Source organism: Lissotriton vulgaris, chromosome 6 (genome assembly GCF_964263255.1).
Source record: "Lissotriton vulgaris chromosome 6, aLisVul1.2, whole genome shotgun sequence".
NCBI classification, from domain to species: Eukaryota; Metazoa; Chordata; class Amphibia; order Caudata; family Salamandridae; genus Lissotriton; species Lissotriton vulgaris.
This window is the reverse complement of record NC_141694.1, coordinates 1400649306-1400662634: the sequence shown is the minus strand read 5'-3', so window position 1 is coordinate 1400662634 and position 13329 is coordinate 1400649306. Positions and strand designations below refer to the sequence as shown.

The 13329-nt window shown below is 42.9% G+C and overlaps 1 protein-coding gene across 1 annotated transcript in view; it reads left to right on the top strand.

Annotated features, from left to right (window-relative positions):
- XRN2 (5'-3' exoribonuclease 2) overlaps nucleotides 1-13329 on the top strand; it is a 380297-nt gene that overhangs the window by 119182 nt on the left and 247786 nt on the right. The window contains exons 12-17 of the mRNA XM_086927507.1: nucleotides 3662-3719; nucleotides 3811-3918; nucleotides 4306-4350; nucleotides 5027-5161; nucleotides 7232-7347; nucleotides 8541-8676. Coding sequence (XP_086783633.1) covers nucleotides 3662-3719; nucleotides 3811-3918; nucleotides 4306-4350; nucleotides 5027-5161; nucleotides 7232-7347; nucleotides 8541-8676 — 598 coding nt within the window. The remainder of the gene's footprint in view (nucleotides 1-3661; nucleotides 3720-3810; nucleotides 3919-4305; nucleotides 4351-5026; nucleotides 5162-7231; nucleotides 7348-8540; nucleotides 8677-13329) is intronic.

The following is a 13329-nucleotide window of genomic DNA, read 5'->3' as shown; positions in this document are numbered from 1 at the left end:
TTGGCGCTGAAGGCCTTTCTTCCGTCCTTCCGGACCAACTCTCTGCTTGTACAGACGGACAATACCACCACGATGTATTACCTCAACAAGCAGGGGGGGTCGAGATAACGCACTCTGTCACAGGAGGCGCAGACGATCTGGCACTGGCTCCTGGCCAGAGGACTGACGAACGGCCACCCATCTACCAGGTGTGCAGAATGTTCAGGCAGACGCACTGAGCAGACTGCTTCAGGAAAACCACGAATGGGTCATAAACGACGAAGTACTAGGAGAAGTCTTCGCAAGGTGGGGAACTCCAGACATAGATTTGTTCGCCACCGCCGAAAACAGCAAGTGCAGAGACTTCGCCTCCAGGTACTTCCAGCAAGGGACGCTGGGGAATGCGTTATGGATCGACTGGACGAACAACTTTCTGTACGCCTTTCCTCCCATTCCCCTGATTCCGGCGGTGCTCATCAAGCTGGCCCGGTCCAGGGCTCGGATGATACTCATCGCCCCGGAGTGGCCCAGGCAGTGGTGGTTCACGGACCTACTTCACCGGTCTCTCCTTCCTCACATTCGGTTGCCGTGCAGGCCGGACCTTCTCACGAAGTTCGGGGGACGGATGTTACACCCCAACCTCTCGTCTTTGAGTTTGGCGGCATGGCTCCTGAGAGAGTGCAGTATGGCCATCTTAATCTGCCCGATGATTGCATGGACATTCTGAAGGAGTCCAAGAGACCTTCCACTACGACTTCATATGCTTACAAGTGGAAGAGGTTTTGTATTTGGTGCCAGTCTAAGAACTATGATCCGACGACCTGTAAGGAGGATGTCATCCTTCCTTACCTTTTACATTTGGCGCAGTCTGGCCTTAATGTGCATTCCATTAAGGTTCATCTGGCTGCATTGACTGCCTACAGGAAATGCCCTTCACAGACTTCCTTTTTCCAGATCCCTGTGATCAAAGATTTTCTGGAAGGATTGAAGAAAGTATTCCCTCCTGTCAGGCTTCCCTCGCCTTCATGGGAATTGAATGTGGTGCTGTCCAGATTGATGAAGGAACCTTTTGAACCTATTCATAAGGCTTCGTTGCAGCACCTGTCCTGGAAGGCGGCGTTCCTCGTGGCCATTACATCGGCCCGCAGGGTGAGTGAAATTCAGGCGTTGTGTTGTAATGAACCTTATACTGTATTTCATGCTGCTAAGGTTGTTATGCGTACTCACCCTAAATTTCTTCCCAAGGTTATTTCTGATTTTCATGTCAACCAGACTATAACTTTACCTACGTTCTTTCAGAACCCTTCATCCCCAGCGGAGAGGTCTCTCCATTCTCTGGATGTTAGGAGGGTATTGAAATTTTATCTGGATAAAACCAAAGATATTCGTAGGTCTGATCAGTTGTTTATCAATTATGGATCGGTCAGGACAGGTCTTGCGACCTCTAAGCAGTCCATCTCTAGGTGGATTGTGTCCTGCATACAATTGTGTTATCAGAAGGCTAATAAGACCTTAGGAGGTAAGCCTAAGGCTCATTCCAACAGGGGCAAAGCTGCCACGACGGCTCTGCTCCGTAACGTGCCGATTGCTGAAATCTGCAAGGCAGCCACTTGGAAGTCGGTTCATACCTTTGCTAAGCATTACTGCCTGGACACTGATGCCAGGGCAGACGCTCAGGTTGGGCTGGCTTCGCTGCGGAATTTGTTCGCACAGTAGTGGCATTGTGTATTTACACCGCCGCTTAGTTGTGGGGATGGGCTTGCCATTCTATTCACTAGATTATGACTATACACAGAGATCCCCTACTACAGAAGGAGTAGTTTCTGTCCTGTAACTCCAGTTCTGTAGTAGGGGTATCTCTGTTATAGTCATAAGCGCCCTCCCTCCTCCCCGGTGGAGAATTCTTCATGTAAACAATGCTGCAGGTCAGGCGTTTTATACGCCTTCAAAAAGAACTGAAAGTAAGTTGGACCTGCTATGCATTCTGGGATACTGGGAGAAGTCTGGAAAGTTCTCTTAAAGGCACAGTATCCTATTTAAGCCACATAATGGCAGCCTATGGGGCTTGTCTGTCCCTACCTTCCTCTCTATCATTCCTGAGTCTTTGACTGGGGGAGGCAGGTTTCTCTATGGTAGAAACTAGCAGGCTGGGCTGTGTGTGGTGAAATTTGGTGGAATTTCTAGTTGAAGTACTGGACAGTGTAGCCTGTGGGTATAGGCTGCATTATTTGTCTTTAAATTCTCTCTTAAGTGTCTTTGCAGTTTCTGCATTATTTTGACAACTTAAGAGATTATTTTTGATTGCCGGGGTCCACGCACATGGGCGGGACTATTCACTAGATTATGACTATAACAGAGATACCCCTACTACAGAACTGGAGTTACAGGACAGAAACTACTCCTTATTGACTATTGTGTGTATTTGTTAATGTCTAACACTCCCCTCTGATGAGCGTTATGCTGCTCGACCACACAACACCCTAAAAGAACACTTTGGGATTGCTAGAGCAAGCCCCTGTCCACTTCTAGAAGAACCATTGGACTCTTTATATAATATAGCAAACTATATATCACGCAAAGAGCCCGCTTCCTACATCAACGTATCCACTTATTCAGTTTTACAAAAAAGCTAACAAATATGGGCATAGCCAAAAGCTTAGTCAAAACCAGACCCATTGGTTCTGCCAGTGCTCGTTGCTTCTTCCTTACAAGACCGATCTGTACAATGTCCTCTTTCGTTGCAGCTTCCTTCGACATGTGTCCCAAAGTAGTGGAGTGTAACTTCTTTGTCACATTAGTGTGAACAGTGTAAGAAAACATGGTTTCTAAACTGGAAAAAAGGACTATCAAGCACACATTTGGTAACGTTTACTGTTCAATTAGTCTGCTTTTTATAGGCACTACGCCTGGCTAATGCACACATTCTCTAGTATTAAATGCAGGCATGTTTACAAGCATTCAGGCCGTCTTTCATGTAACATGCATAATTCTTGCACTAAAGCTCTGCCACATACGATGTAGACACAGCATACTGATGTGTTGTGCAAAAGCAACAGGTTAAGTTCACAGCTTGATTCTGGTGAAAATTCACATGTAGCTCTCCCTAATATTTGATTGAGATGGACAGTATCGTATTGGAGCCTTACTTTTGACACCGCATGCCCTGAAAAAAACCATGAAGCCCCATATGATGGGTGCCACAGGGTGACATCATGGAGAATACTTTGAGAAATGCATCTGGTTTAAGCCCAAGTTGTGTGTGGGTTTTTTGTATAACATTTTCTGAAAAATATATACATCTCTGGGTCTAGCCTAACCACAATATGCTGAAGATATATTCAGGTGTGAATCTGTTAGACAATCAATCTTCGAAACCCTGGACCCAAGTATATAACTTGTTTCTTTTTAAAGAGGGCTGGAAAAGGATTGGTGTTGGATAGCTATGTCTAGGTGAAATACTGGAGACTTTTGGGAAGCACCGGTTCATTGAACCTGCTGCTAAGGCATGAGTGCTACCCTGGAATACAATTTAGATACTTTACTGAGTAGTTTGTGTGTGGATTGGATTGTGATTTAGAATAGGTTATTTATTGATTCCGTTTTATTTCCAAACAATTGCATCTTGACTAATTATGTCCTACAGTATATAACTTGTGATTTAATTTTCTACACTTGATTTCAGGGAGGGTGCCATTGATCGTCTTGTTACCATCTATAAAAATGTTGTGCATAAAACTGGGGTAAGTTTTGAAGCCAGACAAAACACTACTTAATTTGTTAATGGGGAACTGAAAGACATTGATGTGTTTTATTTTTGCTTCCACTCTCAAGGGCTACCTTACAGACAGTGGGTTTGTCAATTTAGAACGCGTACAGATGATCATGCAAGCGGTTGGAGAAGTAGAAGACAACATATTTAAAAAGAGAAAACAAGATGATGTAAGTTGTGCTGATGACGGGCATACATTATAAAACTAGTCCGTTTGATCCATACAAGGCAACAGTTCTTAAGAATTAAGTGTTACATGGCAATGCAAATGAAGTGTTGATGTATTCTTGCATATGTTTGGTTACCATCTTAATGTTTTTGTGACAAAAGCTATACTACAATTGCAAGATTTTAATAACATTTGTAATAGATGGGCTTTCAAATGGATGCCTTTTGTCTTGGAGCAAAATAGGTTGTAAAGGCATTTGTTTTTATTGGTCGGGTCAAAGATCAACGGGGGCAGTGACACTGGGTAGAACATGCCAGTAAAATTTTTTTAATCCAAGTGTTGCTTAGATCAATAAGACGTTAATATTATGTTCTATTTAAACTTTTAGGAGAACTTCAGAAGACGAAACAAAGAAAAGCGAAAAAGAATGAAGGTAACAATAAAACGTCACTATGCAAATCAACTTAGTGAGTTTGGTGGTTTCAAATAACATTATTTGACTTCCTATGTCTTTTGGGTGCTAGCAAGTATATTTACCTAGAACAGTAGGCTCCAAGATGTTTTGTTTAGTGTTAATATTGTAACAGGGGAAGTATTGCCTTTCCTTAACTTGCTGAGTAAAATCTGTGCTTAAGTAAGTTGAATTCAAAGCATGTCGGGAAACTTAACTTATACCAGTAAAGAGATGGGGGTGCAATGCTCTATTTTATTTGAAGATTTAAACTTCCTCTGAAAGGCAAATGTCAAAACATTTCCCATACACCGTGAATCTTTCTTGTGCGGTGTTGTATTCAACCCTTGTAAGGCGTTGCATTCACGGCAACAGTTTAGAAAGAGGAATTGTATTTTTTTGTTAAATGGTACTTATTAAAACATCCTTCCCAAACTTTCCTCTCATTTGAGTTGTAACGCAGTTTTTGATGAATACGTTGTCATTGCCTGACTCTTGAAGTTGGAAGGTGTTTATCCGATGAATGTCAATCGTATGAGGAGACTGTAGCATGTTTTGATCTGATGCAGCATTCTAAATGAAACTTATTTGCCTTGCAATTTAAACTGCACTTGTATTGGCCATTGCATATCTTCCCTTTATGTATTGATTTGTTTAGAGGGAACAAGACCGGCCTTCTTTCATGCAGACTGGTCAGTTTGCTCCTCAGGCGTTGGGTATGAGGAATAATTATGGTCCTCAAGCTGTAAACAATCCAAGACAGACAGCCTTTCAGATGCGGATGCAGAATACGGTTAGTGCACTTTATTCTTTATTTTCAGTTTGGCATGGCAAAATAGATTGTGATGGAATGGGATGACAGTACTTATATTCAGTTTTTTTTTTAGTATCTCGCAATAAAATGTTGTGGCTGTACCTACCTTTTTCTTTAGCCCACAAAGGCCAAAAAAGTATTTTCCCCACCCCCTATGTTAAGTTTGTCTGGAGCTCATGCTAAATTCTAAAACATTTGCACCATCGTTCTAGCTCTTGGTGCCCCTGTGATATTTTCATGTCGAGGCGCAGACACTTATTTCACCATTCTAAACAATAGCCAGCAGCTATTGGCGCCCATGTCTCTCTCCTGTGGTTGGCCCTTAAAACAAAGGCACCATTAAAAGGCAGAGAAACAGGTCTACTATTGTCCAAGTGTCCCCAACACTGTGCCCTTGCTAGGTGCGCAAATGGAAGCCTTATAATTGTGTGATCCGCTACGCCCGAAGCAAGGAGTTACTGTACACTATATTCTTAGCAAATAATACAGATCACCCTAAAATAGATGTGGTAATAGATGAAAAGGAGTGGGTCCAGCATTTTTCCAAGATATTCATGATCAATCCAACTGACCCCATGTGCCACGACCACCTTACCCGGAACATTGCACATATTGATAAACCTGATAACCTGTCCCCGATTGACCTACAGTTCACAATGAAACAAGTCTATCTGGCCCTCTATCTCGACCATGCACACCATCCTCTTCTGCAAATATTGCCACGATTTCAGGAAAAAGTGGCTGGTCCCACTACTAAAACAGACTGGACACAGACAATTCTGTCTAGCATTTCTATTTCTGCAGCAACTGGAGGAAGAGAGGACAACTTATCTTGTCGCAAACTTTCTGAAATGCGCGGTCAGACAGAGAGCGTTTTTAAGCTAAACACTTGTCTATCAATAAAGAGTCATTTATTGAACTTTCAGCGAACTTTTAAAAGTATTAATCAAGTTTTAAAACTTAAAAGCGAGAAGTTATACGAATAGTCTCGTATTTTTAACTCAGATTAATTGTATTATTTTTTAACTGAGCTCCATACTGACAAGATTTGGTGTGTTTGTTTTTTACCTGTACATATTGAATCCATTGTAAATGAATTGTTATGGTTGTTCGCTTTTATGATTTATATTCTAAATCGAAATAAAGCTCAATTGACTTGTATACTATAACCTGTTAACCAATATTTAGCTGTACTTGATTGCAAGGAAAAGGCATTTTTATACTTTAAATATAGATTGACAACACTTGTGAAAGTGCATTGTTTACTTTTCTTTGTTTTATAGTGAAAATTTACAAATATTTTTAGAGCTCTATCCACTCATACACCAGTCCTGTTTTTTTTATGCATGAAAGGAAGTGCAGTAATATAGAAGTTGTTCCCTTTCTGTTGCAGAGGGAGGCTCTAGATGTAAGCTTGGAATAGGAGTGGTAAATACATTTCTCTGTGCGCTCGATCTGTTATCGAGTCCAATGCCATTCCTTTAAGTCTCATTTCAGCACCTCTTTAGTGAATCCTCAGGTAGAACCTATACTAGTTTCAAAGTGAATATTTCCATTAATCAGTACTACTGACCTCAGGTGAAGAAATACACACATGAGTTCAGGTCCTGATGAAGTTCCCACGGTTTTACCATTGAGTGGGTTTGAAACATCCATTAGCACTTCTGGCGGGGGGGGGACTGGAATTAATACTGGCATGTACACTTTTGATTAAACTCTTGGGGTAAGGCTGTATTGTAGTGACATCTGTCTTTCCAAACTGTGATTTTAATTAAGTAGATATGAAGATGCGTGGGACGGCATCGCTGCTGGAAAGGCTAAATACAGTTGTAGATTTTTGCGATTATTTTAATCTCCTCTAGAGTGGTGTGTAGATTTAGCCCCCCCCCCCCATCCTGAATGCCTCCCTCCTTGCCTGAATGCGTGCAGTAAATACCAGATATAGTTTGAGAGGAGTGACAAATGAATGCCCATTTTCTATGATTCATCACCTAAAATATCTGTAATGAAATTGTTGAATTTTTTGAAATTGCTTAATGTCCGCCATAGACTCCTACAGGATCCCCTAATACAAGTTTCAACTCTGATGGATCTCCATCCCCATCGGGAGTTAAACGAAAACCTGAAGACAGTGACAGCGACCCTGAACCAGAGGACAACATCAGGTGACGTCTTTTTTTAGTAGCACTTTGTTAGCAAATTGTTCAAATGGATGCTTTTTAATTAATGCAGTTTTTCTTGAAGCAGCAGTGCCTTCGAATGCTTTACTGTGACCTCTTTATCCGCCAGTAATTAATGTGCAAGGTTAGAATATCCACTAAATTCCAGTGAGATGAATAAGCTTGAGCTGTTCAATCGAAGTACTTAAATTAGTATGCATGGTGGTTTTCGTCCTCCAAAGACACTTTCCCATGGAGAATATAACCTAGATTGTCAAGACATTGTGTTAACTGTGTGTGATGCATGTGAAGTTGCCCGTGTGGTTGTGCCCTGTGTTGTATAGCTAAGAATGACCTAATGAAAACGGTTGGGTGAAGTGAAATATACTGTGCATGCTTTTGTAGTGTGGTCCTGTCTGCACTTGATGAGAAAATATGCTTCTTTAATGTACCTAATGGCTAAAGATTTATAACACCAGTAGTGCCTTTTTTTCCTTAAACAACCATACTAGAGTGGAGGTTAGACAGTGTACATTCATGCTAGAAAAACCTTTTGTTGTGGAAAAATATCGAACAGTAAAACTAGTGTTTTCATTTATATGCACTATCGTGTGTAGGCGTCAAACTGTTTCCCTATTGACCCAAGTGAGTAGCAATGTGCTTAAATTGGTGCATGTGAATGTTCTCACAATGCGCTAAATATTTTTTCCAGTGATCCATGATTGCAGGAGCTTGTAACTGCCTACACTGAAAACACCTTGTTCTAGAGTGTACTTAGTGGGATTTAACTGGAATTGCCGCTGTTAGTTTACTAATGTGCTTTTATTTAAGATTTAGTTTAGGGAGTATAGAGTTGAGTTTCACCTCTCATGTGAGTGCAAGGAATCTGAATGTTGAGACACATTGCCGGATAGTTTCCTTTCCATTTTACGTTTTCGTAATGTCTCTAATTTTATAATGCACTGATGCATAATAATGCAGCACACCATAGCTGTGCATCACAGTTCACTCGTGTTGTACGGTTATTTTTGCCTGTATTTTGAAAGGCTTTGTATTGCTGCTTTGGTGGGTGTATTGAATTCTGTTCAAGTCTTTGTGGGTAGTTATTGTGTTTTTTTAACCCGCGCCATATCATACGCTTGCTGTTGTTTCCCATCCTTAATAGTCGAGATGACAACTGAACAATACTTTTTCTGTAGGTTGTGGGAAGAAGGTTGGAAACAGCGTTATTATAAGAACAAATTTGATGTTGATTCTACTGATGAGAAATTCCGTCGCAAAGTTGTACAGTCTTATGTTGAAGGGCTCTGCTGGGTTCTTCGATATTATTACCAGGTATAAAGCACATGTTAGTTAAATCTTCCTTTTCCCATGGATGTTGATTAATGTTTTTATCATTTGCCGTTTATTGCTTGTTTGGTGTTATGGCAATTAAAGTGAATAATCACCCGTTTAAGCTATTACAGATGCATGATAAGCTATAGTGCCTTCCATCAGGGGTACTGGAATAGAATATTCTTCTGACCTCTCGGACCTGCTGGCACACATGGGCAAGAGTATAAATGAGACTGACTGCGTTGCTCAACTCTATTGAAATAGACTCCTCGTCTCATTGCATTTGCTTGTCTCAGATGGTCTTTAGTTCTGATGAAGCTTAATTTGAAAAGTACCAGATATGATTAAATGGAAAATAACAAGATATCGATTAACCTTTACGGTTAATAGCTACTATTAGTTGCAGTCCCTTAATTCTCCCATGAAACTACTGTATATTCTGCAACATTATAATTTAATTCCCAAGATCAACTGCTGCTATTGTGGGCTGCACTCGTACAAATAATAAATCTATGTCCATTCAAATTCTTATTATAAGAAAAAGAAGTATTTTATGTTACTCTACCATTCAGAGGTATAATGAAATTCGTAAGCAATACGATCCCCCAGCTCTGGTCACAGGCAGAAATCTTGCAGAGCTCCCCCTTCTCACACAGCCAGTCTGCTTGGCAGATGACAATGTTTGGTGTCTCGACACTCCCCACCCCACCCCTCTCCCTGGGAGGGAGATCGGAGAGTGTCTGTGATGCTGTCCCTGTAAAGATTTCAGTTCATGTCTTGTCTATGAGAACAGGGTTGGGGCGGGGGGGGGGGGGGGTTTGGGTGGGGGGCGGGGGGTTGGGGTGGGGGGGGTTGGGGCGGGGGGAGGGGGTTGGGGGGGGTGTTGGGGCGGGTTGGGGTGGGGGGGGGGTGGATCCATGAGGCTTGGAGGATATTCTTTGTGTTGAGTGAATATCTTGCAGCGGGAAAGTGCTAGTTTCTGGCTTCACTTATGCTGCTGGACTAATCTTGTCCTCTGCAACATAAAGAGGACACCTTCAAATTGTATAGGTGCAACTGTACTTCCTACCTTTTTATGGAAGGATGGATGACACTTAAGGTTACAGAGCACTATACTTTTTCAGCCTGAATCCTTTTCTGGCTTAACATCCTGTGCATTATCCCCTCATCCAGTTCTTGGGACCAGAGATTTTTGTTAATGTTTTTGTTTTGCTTGGGTCATCTGTGGTCATTTGGTGCTAAGCCAGTTCTCCTGTGTAAGATTTGCCCCATAGAAGCATCTGTGCGTGGTTGCAATCTTCAGATAATTTTTTTCCCGATTTTGGTGACCTCTGTCCATGTTTGCACCTCTTGGATTTGAAGTACTAAAGTATGTTACCCTCCTTGCAAACCTTATTTTCTGGGAAGGTGGAGGGTCTAATGTGAATCCAGAACTCTTCAAGCTGCAAAACCGCTCCTGCTGGTAAGTAGTCGTTTTGTTCTGGAGCATTCATCCTTTTCTGGATTAATATGCTGTGCTGAGTTTGGAGCGGTATCTGGGAATCCTCTTGGAGGTGGTATCAAAATGAGGTTGAGGTTGCTGACAAGCGTTTCAGCACTTTGTCCTACTTGTGACTCTTTATTCAAATGGGCGTACATGCAGTAGTGTTTTATGAATGTGTGCACTTGTGACTCGATGGCAGCCATGCAGATATCACTTAACGCGTTTGCTAGGAACGCGTTCCTGGTCTTGCTTCCAAATGTGTGCCTGCTTCCTGGTAGCAGTGCAGTATCATTTGCAGTATCCATCTTGCAGTGGTGCCCTTTGTTTCTTCTGATCCTTTGCTTGAATCTGATATGAAGAACTGATCACCTGTCTGAGGTGGCAGAGATTAAGATTTCCCTTCTTGCTGATAGGAACTTGTTTCCAATCAATGGCTATTAGTTGTGGTTCGCCACAGCTACTGTCTTAAAAATTCTCACACCCCCTCCGACCGACACACCACACCCATAGCACAGCAAAGAGTATCTCTGGCTTCTAGTGGTAGAGGTCCAGATACTCTTCTACAAAGGAGCCAGAGTAGGAGTGCCCCCTCACTACCAGTGCAAGGATTCTACTCTTTACTTCCTCATTCCCCAAGTACAGCCCCCCTCATGCTAGTGTTAGACCTCAGGCCCCTTAGTCGATGCATGCTGTCTGTACGTGGTTCAGGCAGATAGTCTACCTCAATCAGTTGAGCATGTTGCCATTCCACCAGCTCTTAAATCTTTTTAATGTCCGAAATGTCGTGCTCCTCCTAGCGATGGCCTTCTGCATTGCAATAGTACCCCATCCCTTTTTCTAAATGAGCGCCTGATGCAGGAATGCCTTTATGCTCAATAGTCACAAGCAGAGGCTCACTGGGAAGATCTAGTGCTGGTAAAGGCCAAGGCCAATCGCTCTCTGGCAGCGGTGGAGCAGCACCAACCCGTTGCAGGGTAGGCTTTTTTAGACCCCATTCCATAAGTCCCCATTGCCACAGACTCCTCCCTTTCTGGATGAGGAGCACATCTCAACCATATGGCAATACAGGAGTTCAGAGGCCCCATCACCAGGTGGCACATCAGTTAACCTCTAACTACTAGCCATACACCTAATCTCCAGGCCTTACTAAGTAATGCAGGGCAATGTAGTCCTCATCAAAACAGACATTGACCACCCTGTACAATCTTCAGAAGCAGGGTGTCTCTCCTCTGCTCTAGTTCCGGAAACCTGGCACTGGGCAATCTTCTGGCAGAGTACCTTCTGGGAGTGGAAACCAACTTGATAGATCTGTTTGCCACTCCTGAAAACAAAAAATGACCATACTTTGCCTCCAAATACCCACATCCATTGTACATGGACAAAGCGCTATAGATGAATTGGCCAGGGATTTTTCCGTACACTTTTCCGCCTCTCCCTCTCCTGTAAATTTTTCGGAAAATGCCTCTCTAACACTTAACCTGGTCTTCCTCTGGTGGATCAGATTGCCTTAGTACTAACCACTCCTAGAGATGTCCATCAGCCCCACATGAGGCTCCCCAACAGACGGGACCTTTTCACCTACACTTAAGGCCAGATCAGACACCCAGATTCCAGGAAGCTATATCTAGAGATCTGACATTCTAGGTCTTAGTTTGGCTACCTATTCCTCATGCAGCAATGCATGGATATTCTAAGGGAATCTTGTAGACCTATATACGCACAATAACCCTAATATTCAAAAAAGGAGGAAAAGAGGCTACGGGGCAGTCATGGTAAGCTTGCCTCAAAGTGACATGTAACACACAACAAGGGGCTACCCTGGCTCCGTGTCTGATTCTCAAAGAAGGTAGAGGCACACTATGCCTATTACCTTTCTGGTGTTGGGCATATCAAAAAAATGTAAGTACTGTCCTCACACACCACCAGGTGTCATGCTTAATCAACAGTCCTCGCTTTCTAAAAACCACATTTGATAAAGAGCGGGCCTCCACCTGGAGACACTTTTGCAACTAAATGGGGTCCCGTGCTAGGAAAGTGAGTGATATAAAAATCGATGCAAATGCTACTTGATCATTTTAATTGTGCAGAATTTGCTCTATTAAAACCAATAGAGTGGACTTGGGGGTTTAATTCCCCATCAGTGTCGCCACAAACAGGCAGGCCAAGAACTAGCATAGGGGGCACAAGCCCACTCTAGCAGGAAGAAGGGAGCAACAATAGCCTTCCTGGCTAACACACCCATTCAGGACATATGCCTGGCAGCTACATGGGCTTCAGTGCACACGTTCACTAAGCACTACTGTGTGGATATACAAATGAACAAGGAAGCACAAGTAGGTGCTTCAACGTATATTCAACAACTAACGCTCATCTTCCACCCAGCTGCCACAAACATAACAAACTGCTGCAAAGTCTATGCACAGCATAGTGAATCCAGAAAGATTCACGCTGCAAAACGAATAGTTTCTTACCTGTCGGTGTAGTTTTGCAGCTTGAAGATCTTTCAGGATTCATTAGCGAACCCACCCACCTCCGCCAGAAAGATGAGGCAGGAGGAGGTGGAAATACAAGGACAATATACAAACAGACACCTTAAAAGACTAAGCGAAAAATAATGTTCGAGGCATGTGGGCCGCTAAATTCATATCTTGTGCATAGATCGCCGCCTAGTGTTGGGTCAGGATGATTACACCTTGTTGTCCTGGAAGAGTCTTTGAAGTATCACGAGATAGGTGGCTCCTCCCCTGGACTACAGTGCGCATGGGCATCCTCTCCATCCTCCGATTGTTTTTTTCCGCCATTGGGTTCGGATGTATTCCGTGACTCTTGTTCGGAACATATTGGAAAAACTTGTTTTCTTCAGGCCAAAAGGCCTCTTTAAGCATCGGTATTGTACTTCGTTCGGTTCTGAGTTACCTTATCTGGTTCCCGGATACTTGAGAACGTGTGCTCTCAGCTTTTTAGGCCCGAACGAAGATTGCCATCGACGATGAAATTCCAGGCCCCGTTTAAACGTTGCCCAGTCTGTAACGCGAAGTACCCTCTCTTAGACGTGCACCCTGTGTGCAACAGATGTCTTGTCTCCAGACCACGACGAGGAGAGTTGCTTGGCCTGTTCGAAATTCAGGTCGGAAGAGGCGCTCGCTCTTCGACGTGAGGCGAGACTACTG